The 16,156-nt window shown below is 38.5% G+C and overlaps 1 protein-coding gene across 1 annotated transcript in view; it reads right to left on the bottom strand.

Moving 5' to 3' along the window:
* Positions 1-16,156, bottom strand: part of IPCEF1 (interaction protein for cytohesin exchange factors 1) — a 90,111-nt gene that overhangs the window by 14,598 nt on the left and 59,357 nt on the right. Inside the window, exon 8 of the mRNA XM_007458730.1 lies at positions 9,899-10,271. Coding sequence (XP_007458792.1) covers positions 9,899-10,271 — 373 coding nt within the window. The remainder of the gene's footprint in view (positions 1-9,898; positions 10,272-16,156) is intronic.

Genomic DNA, 16,156 nt, shown 5'->3' with positions numbered 1-16,156 from the left:
TCTTTCCCTCACACGTTTGATCCCTTTATTAAGTTCATCCATCACATATCTTTGAATGTCCACTGTGTACTCAGGCAGTGCAGTTCAAAGACTAGGGACAGACTAAACCAGGCAACAATCCTTTATGAATCTTACCTTCTTACATTGTATGTTTATAGTATATCCCAAATATGTGTATTTTTTCTGCTCCCCACCCCATTGCCACCATCATTTCACTGTTGGTCTATTTCGACAGCTACATTCCTAATATCCATTTTTCATACAGTGAAGTGATCTTTTTAAAATGTAAACCACACCAAAACATTCCTCAGCTTCAGTTCCTCCAAAAATATCTCATTGCACTTAGAACAAAATCCAAATACCTTAAAGGACCCACTAGTTGCCACATACGCCAGCTGCTACTGAATTCTCCAGTATCTTCCTATGCTGCCCCTACCCACTCTGCTCCAGCCATGCTGGATTTATTTCTGTTTCTTGAACCGCAAGATTTGTGCCAGTCCTATAGCATTTATACTCTACTTTCTCTCTGTCTAGGGCATTTTGCCAGCTATTGTTTATATGTGTAGGTTTCCTTGTGAAATTCAGGTCCCAGATCAAACATTGCCTCCTCATGGAGATCCTCCCCAACCAGTCATCTAAATAAAGGTCCTTCGTCCTACCTCCATTATTATATACCCTCACCTAATTTCCCTTATAGAACTTACTCACTACCAGAAATTATCCTGTTCTTCTATTTACCTGCTAATTGTCTCCAAACCCTGCCAAAACAGACATACGCACCAGACTGTAAGTTCTATGCAAGAGGGCTATTGTCTTTGTTATCTTCAAAAAGCATCTCCAAATGCCAACAATTGAGCCAGAAATATAGTACCTCCTCGAAACATATTTGTTAAACATTCACTATTTGGTCAAAATTTCCATTCTTAATCTCATTCTCACCTCCTTCATATATCCATACATAATAAACACAGCAAGCTAATTTTGGATTTGGATTCTTTAAAAACTCAGTAAGTAAACTATACTTATTAAATGTCAAGTGTCTAGATAGAGTAAAAGTAAAAATTAAAATTTGTTTTTGGTTAGAGAAAAAGGGAAAGGACACGAATTACTAACATCAGAAATGAAAAAGAGGGTTATCATTACAGAATCCATGGGACATTAAAAGGATAGTAAAAAAAAAATGCTATGAGCTATTCTGTGCCCACAAATTTAATAACCTAGCTGAAACAGACCAATTCTTTAAAAGAAACAAAACTCACACAAGAAGAAATAAATGATTTGAACAGGCCTATATTCAATCAATAATTGAAAAACCTTCTAACTGAATCAAAAATTAATAACCTTCTAAAACAAAGCACCAGTCCCATATGGGTTCACTGATGAATTCTACCAAACATTTAAAAAAAAAAATTATACCAATTCTCTACAATCTCTTTCAGAAGAGAGAAGCAGAGGGAATACTTCCTGACTCATTCTATGAGGCCAGCATTACCCTAATCATCAAATCCAGACAAATACATTTCATTGCTGAAAACCAATATACCTCATGAACATAGATGCAAAATTCCTCAACAAAATATTAGCAAATTGAAGAATAAAAAAATTTTACACCATGACCGAGTGGGAATTATCCCAGATGCGCAAGGCTGGCTCAACATTTGAAAATAAACGAATGTAGTCGATCACAACAATAGGTTTAAGAGGAGGAAGGAAAAAAACACATGATAATATCAATAGACACAGAAAAAGCATTTAAAAAAAAAACTTCTCAGTAAACAAGGAATAAAAAGAAAATTCCTGGCGGCTTCCCTTGTGGCGCAGTGGTTAAGAATCTGCCTGCCAATGCAGGAGACGTGGGTTCGAGGCCTGGTCCAGGAAGATCCCACATGCTGCAGAGCAACTAAGCCTGTGTGCCACAAATACTGAGCCTGCGCTCTAGAGCCTTCGAGCCACAGCTACTGAAGCCCGTAGGTGCCCGTGCTCTGCAACAAGAGAGGCCACCGCAATGAGAAGCCCGGCACCACAACAAAGAGTAGCCCCCGCTCGCCGCAACTAGAGAAAGCCCGTGCGCAGCAACGAAGACCCGTCGTAGCCAAAAATAAATAAAATTAATTAATTAATTTAAAAAAAAAGAAAGAAAATTCCTCAACTCAATACAGAATATCTACAAAAAACCTACAGCTAACTTCATACTTAATGGTGAAAAACTAGAAGCTTTCCCGCTAAGATCAGTAACAAGGCAAGGACATCCCCGCCCACCACTCCTCTTCAACACTGTACTGAAAGTCGTAGCCAACACAATAACACAAGAAAAGGAGATAAAATTATACAGATTGGGAAGGAATAAATAAAACTATCTTTGTTCATATATGACGTGAATTTGCATCTGGAAAAGGCAAAACTATGGAGATAGTAAAATGATCAGTGGTTTCTAGGCATTGGGGAAGGGAAGGATTAAAAGGTGGGGTACAGAGAATTTGTAGGACAGTGAAAATACTCTGTATGATACAGTATTAATGGATACACGTTGTTACACATTTGCCCAAACCCACAGAATGTAGAACACTAAGAGTGAACCCTAAGTTAAACTATGGACTTTGGGTAATTATGATGTGTCAGTGTAAGTTCATCAGTTTAAAAAAATATACTACTTTAGTGGGAGGAATATTGATAATGGAAAAGGCTATTTGCGTAGGGGCAGGGGTAGATAGGAAATCTCTGTACCTGACTCTCAATTTTGCTGTGAACCTAAAATTGCTCTAAAAATTAAAATCTACTTTGAAATATTTGTCAATTGGCTGCTTACTATAGTTTTGTAGTTTGAGGCAAATAGAACCTTATTTGCCTTGGCTTTAATTAAGAAGAAATAAAATTGTAGGGAGAGAAATTAAAAATTAACAACCAAAGGGTAGTGCAGGAAAAGATGTCAAAGGCTTATGGTGTTGTCTAGATAAGAAGGATCTACCTGTAAAAACTGATCTTATAGTTTCCATTTCTAGTTGAAAATTCAGACACGTGCTCATATCATTCTAGTTCCTTGCTCTTGATGCATAGGGTGACATATATTCAGGAGTCTCTGGAACAGCCAGGAAGGGCCAGGAGGGTATAATCAAAGAGACAAACAAATGAATCTGAGACCATTAGGTTGGGAGCATCTCAAAGGACTGCACAAGATTCTTCACAGAAGAAAAGTGTAAACTGCAGGTGTATGCATTCAAGAAGACTTGCAGATCAGGGACGTCATTCTCAGACCAGGGGCACACAGAAGTTTCCCCAGCGTTGTGTAAGAATACCTGGAGACAAATGAAAATGGAAACACACTGATCCAAAGTCTATGGGAACAGCAAAAGCAGTTCTAAGAAGGAAGTTTATAGTAATATAAGCTTACCTTGAGAGACAAACAAACAAACAAAAATCTCAAATAAACAATCTAACCCTGTACCTAAAGGAACTAAAAAAGGAACAAACAAACCCCAAAGTTAGTAGAAAGAAATAGTAAAGATCAAAGCGTAAATAAATAAGAAACTAAGGAGTAGAAAAGATCAGTGAGACTAAGATCTGATTCTTTGAAAAGTAAACAAAACTGCTAAGCCGTTAGCCAGATTCATCAAGAAAAAAAGGACTCAAATAAAAACAGAAATGAAAGACAGGTTACAACCAACACTACATGAATACAAAGGACCATAAGAGATTACTACTACAAACAAATATACACCAATAAAATGAACCTAGAAGAAATGAATAAATTCCTAGAACATGCAAACTCCCAAGACTGATTCAGGAAGAAATAGAAAATATGAAGAGATTGATCATCAACAATGAAATTGAATCAGTAATTTAAAAACTCACAACAAACAAAAGTCCAGGACCACACAACTTCACAGGTGAATTCTACCAAACATTTAAAGAAGAGTTAACACCTATTCTTCTGAAACTATTACAAAAAAATTGAAGAGGACAGAACACTTCTGAGCTCATTCTATGAGGCTAGCATCACCCTGACACTAAAACCAGACAAAGATACTATAAAAGAAGAAAATCACAGGCCAATATCACTGATGAACACAGATGTAAAAAATCCTCAACAAAATATTAGCAAACCAAATTCAACAATACGTTAGAAGGATCATACATCATGATCAAGTGGGATTTATCCCAGGCATACAAGGCTGGTTCAGTAACTGCAACTATAGCAATGTGATACACCACATCAACAAATCGAAGAATAAAAACCATATGATCATCTCAATAGATGCAGAAAAGTTTTTGACAAGATTCAACATCCATTTATAATAAAAACTCTCAACAATGTGGCTATAGAGGGAACATTCCTCAACATAATAAAGGTCATACATGAGAAAACTACAGTCAACATCATACTGAACAGTGAAAAGCTGAACGCATTTCTTCTAAGATCAGGAACAAGACATGGATGTCTATTCTCACCACTTTTATCCAACATAGTATTGAAATCCCAGCCACAGCAGACGAGAAAAAGGAATCCAAATTGGAAAGGAAGAAGTAAACCGTCACTGTTTGCTGATGACATGATACTATAGGTAGAAAATCCTAAAGATGCCACCAAAAAACTACTGATCTCAGTTATATGTGGAATCTAAAAAACAAAACAGGGACTTCCCTGGTGGTGCAGTGGTTAAGAATCCACCTGCCAATACAGGGTACACGGGTTCAAACCCTGGTCCGGGAAGACCCCACATGCTGTGGAGCAACAAAGCCCGCATGCCACAACTACTGAAGCCCGCACACCTAGAGCCCGTGCTCCACAACAAGAGAAGCCACCGCAATGAGAAGCACGCACACCGTACCGAAAAGTAGCCCCCGCTCGCCACAACTAGAGAAAGCCCACGTGCAGCAACGAAAACCCAATACAGCCAAAAATAAATAAATAAATTTATTAAAAAAGAAAAAAATGTTTTAAAATAAGAAACAAAACAAAACAAAAACAGACTCATAGATACAGAGAACAAATAGGTGGTTGCCTGAAAGGAGGGCAGGGTCGGGGGGAGGGTTAGATAAATAAATGAAGGGGATTAAGAGGTACAAACCCCAGTTATATAACGATTAAATCATGGGGAAGTAACATATAGCATAAGGAATATGGTCAATAATATTGTAATAACTTTGTACGGAGACAGATGGTCACTAGACTTATCATGGTAATCATTTCTAATGTATGCAAATGTTAAATCACTATATACAATACCTGAACTAACGTAATATTGTTCATCAACTATATTTCCAAAAAAATGAGATTAAGGTCTGAGAACTATAATTGACCTAGTTATATTGCATAAATTTGCAGGTAACCTAATCAGCATTATTTCATGACATCATCCAGGGATTTTTGGCCACTTGACATGAAGCAGAGAAAGCAGGTAGTGTGAGTCATCCATGCTTGAGATTAATGCCATTGAGGTCAAGAATTATAGATTCAAGATTTTTCCAGTAGTAAATATTTACTCCCATTTTCAAATCACTTCGCAAATTATAGTTCAAAAAATAGGATCACTAGGAAATTTTCTAGGGACTAAATTAAGTAGCAGAGATACAAAAACCAAGATTGGTCTTCACCTTGATAGACATGCTATAGAACCCCTCAAGTAAATCTCTCCTTTGCTTCTTATTCCCACTGCCACCCCAGCTATTACACAAGCTCCCTAACTCTTCTAATTTCCTTTGTTCCCTTACACGTTTCTACCCCCAAATTCTTAAGCTCGTGTAATTTTTCTAAAGTACACCTCCAATTACATGATTACCCTGATTAGAAATCGTCATCTATTATCTATTGAAATAAACTAATAACGAGCCCAGTATTCAACATCACCCAAATTTATTTTCCATTCCTCTTTTCCATGGCTCACCTCTCTATCTGCAGACCTTCCCACTTAGATCTTAGATCAGCTTAGATCACTTAGATACGATCTTCCGTATTTTGAGTTCCTGCTCTCTTTCAAATCCCTCGAGTACTTTGTATGTCTCTGTGGCACTTATTTTACTCTGCTTTCTTCTGTTAAATGAGTCTTATTCTTCCTACTCTCCCCATTACACATTAAAATATTTTAGACCAGAAATTGTATCTTGCTTGTTTTTGTATTCCTATTAGCACAAAGTACATGAGTACATGCTAGGTACCGAAAAACAATAAAATAAAAATAATGCTTAATTGAATGGAGTTCATTAATCAACTTTTTCTTTTATTATTATCTTGCTTCCTAAAGAGACATACCTCATAATTCCTACAGCATCATCTGAGGTAGCTAGCTAAAATAATGTAGCATCTGTACTGTTTGCCCTAAAATTGTGTAAAATTTTTGGTAATTGTTAAATCCTAAAATCTGGCTCATTTATGTCACTTTCCTGAGATGTCATGCATGCGCTAGTATGTATATATCTTCATTAAAAATGCATTTTTTTCAACATGATTCCCAGGTCCATTCTGTCTGTACTTGTACTTAACAATTTATTTGCATAAATTGGGTATTAGTCTTGTTAGTGGTTATTCAGCTTGTCAGCATCCAGGGTAGGGTCACCCCATTCATGGAGTAAGTATAAGTCAAACTGTCTCCACATTGCCAGCATAATGTAAGTAGAGAAATACAATGTGAGTCATCATCACACAGGCATGAGTCATGGGTCAAATAACCTTTCATTAAAGAAAGTAACGGGGGCTTCCCTCGTGGCGCAGTGGTTGAGAGTCCGCCTGCCGATGCAGGGGGTGCGGGTTCGTGCCCTGGTCTGGGAGGATCGCACATGCCGCGTAGCGGCTGGGCCCGTGAGCCATGGCCGCTGAGCCTGCGCGTCCAAAGCCTGTGCTCCGCAACGGGAGAGGCCACAGCGGTGAGAGGCCCACGTACTGGAAAAAATAAAAAATAAAAAAAAAAAAATAATAAAGTAACGGTATACAGTAAAACTGAGCTGAGATGAATATTCCATTTAACCCCATCACCTCTTACCCCATTACACTTTGTGGAAAAGCTCAGTGAAGAGTCTGAAGAGCTCTGGAACTCCCAATGTAGAAAGGCAATAGAATGCAATTAACACCCTGCATTGTTTAAATAGCTTACTTTGCAGGGGGGAAATGTCTAAAAAGGTTTAAATTCGGTATAAAATTCTAGCAACCACAATTTTAATCGCATACCAACTGCAAAATATTTCTCTCATTGTCTAAATAAAAAGAAGGCTATAATACATTCTGTCTGCTTGTTTCAGGGCTCAGTTATTAACCTTTAAGAATCTTTTCTAGGATAAAAGCCTCTTTCTCCAGCAAACACATCCTGAAACTAGGACTTAATCTAAAATCCTAACTCCTGGCACGGACAATCTCGGAACTTCAATCCCTATTATAAAAAATGCTGAACAATATTTCAAACACGAGAATTTTAGCACTTTTCTTTTTTTTTAATTGGCAGCTAAAAAAATAATAATTTTTAGAAGTCACAAAAATGAAATGCTACCTTCTTTTCCAACACACGTTAAAAAAAAAAAAAAAGCACAGTACTCAATCTGATTACTCAACAGCACGTCATCGCAAACGCAAGCGAAAACTGGGTTGCTGTTTCCATAGCAATGACTTTATGTAGTTTAACTCTGCTGGGAATTTAACCAAATCCCCAGCAGCAGGAGAAAATCATCAGCAAAAATTTTGTAACATATGGCAAGTGCCAACAGATCAGTGAGGGGAAAATCAGTTTTATTTTCTCTTCCTTTCTACTCCAAGGAATACCTTTATGTCAAGCTGTTTGAAGAAGCATACAGATATTGTTGGTCACTCTGCACCTAACTCAAAATTTTAAAATACCTGGTTTCTTCCTTCTTAGATTAAAAGAGCTGTTGGCACTCAGCCAGGCTCTGCAGCACGCTCATGCCCAGAATGACATTAGACATGGACAAGAATTCCATGCATCTTCCCATGACTATCAGGTTACTCGTCCTAAAGGAAAACTCAATCCGCAGTGTTATCTCTTGAGAACGAATGCAAATGGAATTTTATTCTCTATTTTGCTTTTGAAGCCATCCTCATCCCGGGGTGCTGTGTGTGTGTGTGCGCACGTGAGTGTATGTGTATTTGTGCATGCATGAAACAAACATTTTAGTTCTACTAATGGCCCAATAATTAAAGCCAGAGTTTTTAGCAGGGAAATAATAGACATGGTCCTCTTCATTATTTTCTTTAGTTCCACCAGGCCTATATCTGGAAGGATCTTCTAAGTATCAAGTTAGAGGCCATCTAGTTCAAGGTACTTAAATTCCCTCTTCAGTATGTCTTCATAAGAGAAAAAATTGTAATCGACATGCAATTAATACCCAGTGAAAATGGTTGTCTCGGAATGAGTAAACACCTTCAATGACGAGGAACACATTACTTTCTAAGGAGCCTATTCAATTTTGAGCAGTTCTCGATGTTAAAAAGAAGTTTCTTATGCTGAACCTAAAATTATCTCCTTTTTTACTTGCACCACGGGCCTCAAAATTTGCATCAATTTCATACTTCCACAGAGGTACAAATTAAGCCCAATATCTTCATATCAAAACACCTCACAAAGCTGAGGCCAGCTTGAGTCTACTGCCTTCCATTCTGTACAGTCCAAAATTGATCTCCCTGCCCCTACCTCACTCACCTCTAAAAGTAGGTTATTTTGGCAATGACTTCATTTACTCCAGTTTTTCTAATTGTAAAGTAGATCATTGGCCTAAATTAGGGGTATCAAACAAAAATGACATCAGAGGCCAGGCAGGTAACTCAACTTATGTTGAGCTGCCTTATGTAAAGCATCTTCACGTAAGGTCACAGGGAGCGGTGACAACGGACACACAGGTCTGTAGTTGTAATTCTTGGCCTAAATTACTCTGGTACCAAATATCAAATTAATAGGGTAACTATGAAAATTTGAGAACATTAAATTCTCAAACATAATTTGAGAATTTGAAACTTTCCCTGATTAGGCTGGGGGAGAGGGGAAAGCTGTCACCTACGTCATCGGGCCACACTGACTGGCGATCATGGGAATTTAGCCAGTCAACTTCCCCTCAATGGTACACTGAAAGAATACAAATCAAACTCGTCATTCTCTCATTTTTAAGTATCTGCTATCAGGTAAACTTGTTTTACACTGGAATGAATAAGGCACAGACCATCAGGAAAGACCCATCATGAAAACTAATCATTTTTTAAAAGTTAGTCTGAATAAAAGACAAGGACCAACAATCATGGAGTATTAAGAAAGCTCACACTCTTCATTTCTATACTCCAATAAACTCTTTCATTTGCTAAGACTTAACATGCTTTTTTTGCAAACACATAAGCTGTGCTCTCCTTCGGTTCTAAAGCCCTCGTGCTGCCCCACAAAGTGCACGTAGACTGTCTGTCTTCCTGTTCACCATGTAGGAAGACCCCCTCAGGAGCTGACCTGCGAGGACCCAGACCTCATCTGTGCTTATAGCCCAGGGAAGGTGGGAGCTCTGCGTATGTTTGGAACCATGGTGGTGATGTCATCTACAAAATGTCGATCTAATCACCACAAGCTCCGGAGCACAGCACATGGGACCAATAAAAACCAAACCAAAACAAAACAAAACAAAACACTCAAGTTTTACCTCAGATTGGCGAAAAAGTATCATTCTTTTCTGAACACACCTCATAGTTGCAAGCATGCGGTTGGTGACACTTACAGCGGGTAATAAACGGTCCTGAAGCTGGAGTTTTCTACATGCGATCTCCTCTCCTCTACAGAAGCAGCCCCTGGACTTGGCCCCACTTGACCGTTTAATTATTGAATCATTCGTGACTTTAAACATTCTTTTTACAATCGACGTTAGCATTCTACATCCACATACAAATATTCATTGTCGAAAAAGAGTAAATCGCTTCTTGGTTTACCTCTACCCGTCATCTCTGATCCAGCCGGCTTGTCTGGGACACAAAGATGATCTGGGTTGCTACTCAGTGAAGAAGCGTCATCACTGGGTAAATAGTTCAACACTCCACTTTCTGATGTGGCGAAGCTGGTTTCCAGGGCCCTGCGACCATTTGCCTCCGAGGGTGCAGGTGAGCGGGCCTGCACAGCGCATGTCACAGACTGTCTGACGTCTTCAGCGGCAGACGAGCTGTCAACCACGTCCATCCAGGGCTGTCTTTCTCTAGATATGAGGGAAGACAAACTGCTGGGTGTCTTTTTTATGTTTTCCATGGAAGAGAAAGAACGCGATGTTTCATTCAATTTGGGTGAAGACGAAGATGCCCGCTGGGCAGCCTGTTTTTCACAAATAAAAGCAAAAGAGAATAAAATAAATCATGATTAAGTCAGCATTCTCTACTTTTCATTTTCAAGGAAGGTACTCCAGCGTTTCAAAGAGTTGCCAATGATAAAAGAATCAAAAGAAAAAGAGATGGTATTTATACCAGTATGACAGACACTATGATCCCATTTTCCAAAACCAATCTGTATAACTTTGAATTCACTACTCTAGGATCTGAAAAATCTCCATGTCATGAATTACCCTACTCTTCAATGCTCTCCAGGTAACTAAAAGACTCCTTTGAGGAATTCATTGGAACACTGAAGGACGCTTTGAGCAAAAAGTAGATTGCAATCTCTCACTGAATTCTTACTAATTGAGCAAAAAATCTTGAGAAAGGTGATTAAGAGAGGGAAAGCAAAAGCTGGAGCCAGACGGGAAGCAAAATAATATTAACTGAGTGGAAGACCAGTGATGTGGGTACAACACATACATTTACACCCTCAAATATTTGTCACAGTTCCTTAGCACATGAGCAGTAAAAGCTCATAACTGCAGAGTTAAGTGAAATAATGTTAACTCATTCACTCTTCAATAATTTTAAAATGTCAATAAACTTTCACCAAAGAAGACGGAAATACATATGCAGTCTCCTAATTCATTAAAGGGAAACCAAAAACTATGAGAAGTGGGTTGATGGTGGGTGTAGGATCTTCTGAAAGCAGCTCCTGACATACAATCCAAGGGTGAATGCCAACCCTTGGCAAAATTTTCACCAGTCCATGGAGAAAACATCAATGCAACATCACCAATGTCCTCTCTGGGGAATGTCCTCTCTTTATTCTGAGATTTTATCCTTGTTACATTTTGATGTTAAAATATATGCCTTCTTTTGGAAAATGGTAATGGTAGCTATTAGCTTTTGTCTTTTGGAGATTTTTTTTAATGTTCTCCATAGCAAAATAAAGATTTGGCAACTATACGTTGTTCCTCCATTTTTAATTTCATTGGTCAATAAAAATCCAAAAAATCTAAACACCAGTGCCCTAGGGGTCACCCTATATCTCCAATGGCAGATAAGACAGAGAAGGCTTTTTCTGGTTCGGTTTCATTATGTCATCCTATGAGATATTCCTGTCAATTTCAAGCATTCAGATCTCCAAGGAAGTGGAGGAACTGGTACAGAGGAGATTGTTAGAGGGAAGAAGCCAAAGAGCAAAGTAGGCTCCTTTCCCCAAAACCTCAGCATCACTGCAACTAACTCGAGATAGTTGACTTTGTTCCAAATTAACATGTGCCCAAGAATTTTGCAGGTTCTAAGCTCTGAGTTCTGATGGAAAAAGTCAATAAGTGTCCGATGAGTGCCTAGCTGGCTGCATGCTAGACATGGATTGTCAAATAAGCAATAAATCCACTTTTTAGTAGCATGACACTAAAACATCTAGTTAAGATACTAACTCATCACACACATCTTCTTAAAAATAATATATTTGGCATGACATGAAAACTTTCTTTTCAGGAATGTGTCAAAAATCTTTCAAACCAGCTGCCTTCAATCACCCAGACCACTTAACTAGGAGATCCAGATCTGTAATTCACTAAATAAAACCCTAGCTACCCAGAGGAGGTAATGCACCCCCTACCAAACTGTCCAAATAAATGCCAAGACTTGTTTACTCGTTAGCAGGATCTACGGAATAAATGTTAACAAAAATACCCATTCAGGCCCAGTCCTGACACAGTTCCCTATTGTGAGCTATTTTAGTAAAACTTGGCTTCAGTGGGATCAGCTTCCTTTTCTGAAAAGAGACCGAACACGAGCTTTTCCTGTTTCTCCTGCTGATACTACTGTAATTTGATTATAGCAAAATGGGCTATTTGTGCAAAAAAGCTGTTGCTGCAGCACTTTCCGTAAGCCTTTTTAAACCTCAAAACTCTGCTTAAAAGACTGAGGAAAGACACATTCAATGAGCATCAGAAATTTCCGGGGAGTGTATATTTGCTTGTGGTACTCCTCAAACACACAGCCAATGCTTCCAGCCCACTTTCTCTAGCACCACGTAGCACGTATAAAGTTGGTTTTCAAACGGAGAAAAGAAGAGCGAGGGGCAGGAAAAGGCATAAGGAAAAGAACCAGAGAGAAGGAAAAACAAAATGAGAAAAGGATGGTGTGTACCAGGTCAGAGGGAGTTTTCGTTAGAAAAGAGATTGACACAAATCAAAGGTTACCTGGAGTGCAGTTACAGAGGATCAATAGGGGAATGTGCTTTATAAACCCTGTGGTTTAATAAAGCTAAATCCTGCCTTATTATTTCTACCATTCTCTAGCCATAAGGCAAACAGAGAACCTTTAGCTCAGTGCCTCTAGGAACCATCCAAGTAACATACCCAGAAAACTCCCCACTGCAAATCACATGAAGGTAGAAAGGAGTGACAGTCTCTCCTCTCCAGCCCACCCCTGCTTGGCTCACACAACCCCATCCTTCAAGGGTCAGTTCAAGGGCCACCTCCTCCAGGAAGCCTTCTCCAGTGGCCTCAGGGCAAGGTAGGTATCTTTTCCCCGTGCTCCTGGGCTTACTTCTATTCTGGGCTTACTTCTATCACACCAGGTAGAGTATCATTTTATTTGTCAACTAATACTGTAATTGCTGATGGATTTGTTCCTCTTTTTCGGTGAGTTACTTGAGAGCAGGCTGCTTTTAATCATTTTTGCATCTCCATTTTTTTGCATTTGTGCCTGACCTTAGTAAATTAATAAATTAATAGCTAGTTGGTAATAAATTAATGCTACAAAGACTGGTCTAGAAAACCAGCTATGTGAAGGCAAACAGCCCAGAGCAGTTCAGTCTCTTACTCAGGAGCACCCTGAAATTCTCTGTAAAGTTGCTATGGATGATTTCTCCTAATCCTCGGATCCAGGGGTGACCACTACTGATGGCAATGCAAATACTCCCACAAAGTATTCTCAGAATCTCAAATAAAATTATATTATTTATTAGACATTAATAATTGTATGTTGTTTCATTTATTTCAGAACATTTGGGCTTCAAATTTTTATTTTTTTAATGAGAAAATGAAAGAAATTTTAAAAATCTTAGTTTTAATGAGGAAAGTATGTACATGATTAAAAAAATCAATATTGCTTTTCTCCATTTTCTGTATAAGAGATTTTTATTCATTGAAGAAGCTTAGTTCAAAAGCTGATTAGCTCTAAAATTCTTTTCTTTGAATTGTCTTTAAAACACAAGTTTAACATGGGGGAAAAAAGAGTTGAAAATGGCCACCAAAAGCCTATAATTAGAAAGGAGTGAGTCAGCATATAAATCTTAAGCAACATTAGTCAAAGTATATGAAAAAATAAAAGAAAATACAAGAATAACTTAAGACTAAACAAAATACAACCAAATGAGAAAAAAAGGAAAGTACACAGCTGTTCTTTCCTTCCATTGGCCATACTAATGGAAACAAACTAACCAATTGCTGTTAAGCCCTAGGAGGTATTGTGTTTATAATTCTACCATATGCTAGTAGAAACATTATTCTAAAACCCCGAAGACTTTGCATGGTACACTGCCCCCTCTGTCACTGGTCTTCTGCATGACCTTGGGCAATGAGCTGCAGACCGTCCATTCCTCACTCCAATCTTTAGTATCCAAGTGGCCTTGGAGAAACCACCTTACTTCCAGGTCCTAGCTTACTGACTTCCCGCCTCTACCATTACCCAACCCCTCCCTACCCCAGTCCATCCACCAAACAATAGCTAGAGCATTTCTAAAGCAGAAAATGCATCATAGTATTGCCCTGCTGAAAATCCTCCAGTAACTGTCCATCATGAGTAGAATATCCATAGTCATCATTATAGCCAAGACACCCCACATGGCCCCCTCCCTACCTCTCCAGCAACATCTCCTTCAACCTCCCCTTCCCTCTCCTTTCCAACCACATGGTCTTCTTTCTGTTCCTTGAGCACATCTCTGGTTCCTTGTGCCTGAAAAGCTCACTCTGTGGATTTGGGGTTGGCTGACTCCTTCCCATCACTTCGGTCTCAAGTCAAATATCACCTCCTTAGCAGGCTCTTCCCTGACGGTCGTAAGCAAAGCAATATCCTCCCCAACCTCAACCCCAGCCACTCCCTAGAACACTGCCCCAGTTAATGCTTTTTCATAGCATTTATCAGTACTCAGACTGTTTGAATTACAAATTATTGTGACTTTTCTTCAACTCAGAACTTAAGATGCTCTAAGGAAGAGACTGTCCAGCTCAGTTCAGCATTCCCTTCTTTGAAAAATACCTGGCATGTGGTTGATACAGGAAAAAAAAAATTGTCAGTGGTTTATCTGCCTGACTTAGATTATCAAAAAGGGCAAATGAGAGAACATAAAAGATATTCGTAATAAAAGGTAAACTTAAGCTTGCAAAGGTTACTTAAAGATAGTTCTATTTACTTCTCTGGCACTTGACTTCATTTGTAAAAGACGGGACTTCTATGAGTCAAATGAAGTCATCCTTCTGAAAGCCAAGTGAAATCACTAGACAAGTGTAAAGTAACTTTCTAATTCACATGGGGGAATATTTGTATAGCTACAGATCTGTGGAGGAAGTGACAATCATCACCCACTCGCCCATTTATCAATCCATTAAATAAATATTTAATTAGGTTCAAATATGTGTTAGACAAGGTCATAGACATTGCTAGTAAAGAAAAAGATATTGGACACTGCCTCTAATCTTAAGAATTTAATAATTAGATAAATAAACCAGATACACAAAATCTATAATTCAAGGCAGAGACTAACACCATGAAAAAAGTATCCCAGAAAATGCACTATAGAAATATAATGAGTTTAGAAGAAGGAAAGATCCTCCTGTCTCAGAGGACCAGGGAAGGTTTAATGAAAGAAGTCACCTTTAAACCAGTCTTGAAAGATACTTAGGAGGCGGAACTGGGGTGAGAGTGAATGGTTCCTGCAAGTGGAGAAACTTTGTAAATATAAGTACAGGAACAGAAACATCTGGAAAGCTTTGAGGAAATAGGGGGCAGTTTATCGGGCTGATGAAAAAGGAGGAATCAGCCACAAGACTGTCATGGCAGTTAGAAGTAAACCCAAGGGCCTGAAATACCAAGCCAATGAATTGAGGATTAATTTGATAAGCAATGAGGATTCACTGAAAGGTCTTTTGTTGTTCAATCAATTTATCAGAACTGCACATTAGGAAGACTAATTTAGAAGTGGTTTTATTAAGAGGAAAGAGAGATTAGAGACAAAAAAAAAAGGCTGCTATTTCAAAATAGCCTGGGCAAGAGCTAGTGCAAACCCCAACTAGGGCAGGGGCAAACAACATGGAGGCCCCGGGAGAGGTTGCAGGACAGCCCCTCTGCCTGTGACTGACGGTCAGAAGATGAACTGTTAAAGCAAGAGTCGAAATGTGAAATCTAATTTTAGAAAAATCTTAAAATCAGTTAAGTGCTCAACCATAGAGCTTAAGAAAATGTTTTGCATCTTGAGGACAGAGGGTGAATTTTTCTTTCTACCTTTTCTTTGTAAGTATATGTACTCACTAACAACTTCTCATCCAACTATCTCACTTGAAAGCATTTCTATTATTTTATCATAGTACACGTATCGAAAGATCATGTCTTTTAGTAAACAACTGGGCAAGAGCCATCCTACTAAGATTAAATTTTAATTTCTAAAATTGATTTTACCCCTTTTTGTGTTTAATCTTTGACCTCTGGCCAATGGGCCAGAGTGCACAGGGATTTTTTTCCCATCCTTTGGATATAAAGGAATTGTACTTCTGAAAAAGCATCAAAATATAAGGACTATCATGTTAAAATAATCTGCATGAGCTGCTTAAAACTGGGATATTTATCTTCTCTCATATCTGATCCACCTGT

Source organism: Lipotes vexillifer, unplaced genomic scaffold (genome assembly GCF_000442215.2).
Source record: "Lipotes vexillifer unplaced genomic scaffold, Lipotes_vexillifer_v1.1 scaffold639, whole genome shotgun sequence".
In the NCBI taxonomy this organism is placed as follows: Eukaryota; Metazoa; Chordata; class Mammalia; order Artiodactyla; family Lipotidae; genus Lipotes; species Lipotes vexillifer.
The sequence above is the reverse complement of the archived record's forward strand: the minus strand, read 5'-3'. Positions and strand labels throughout refer to the sequence as shown.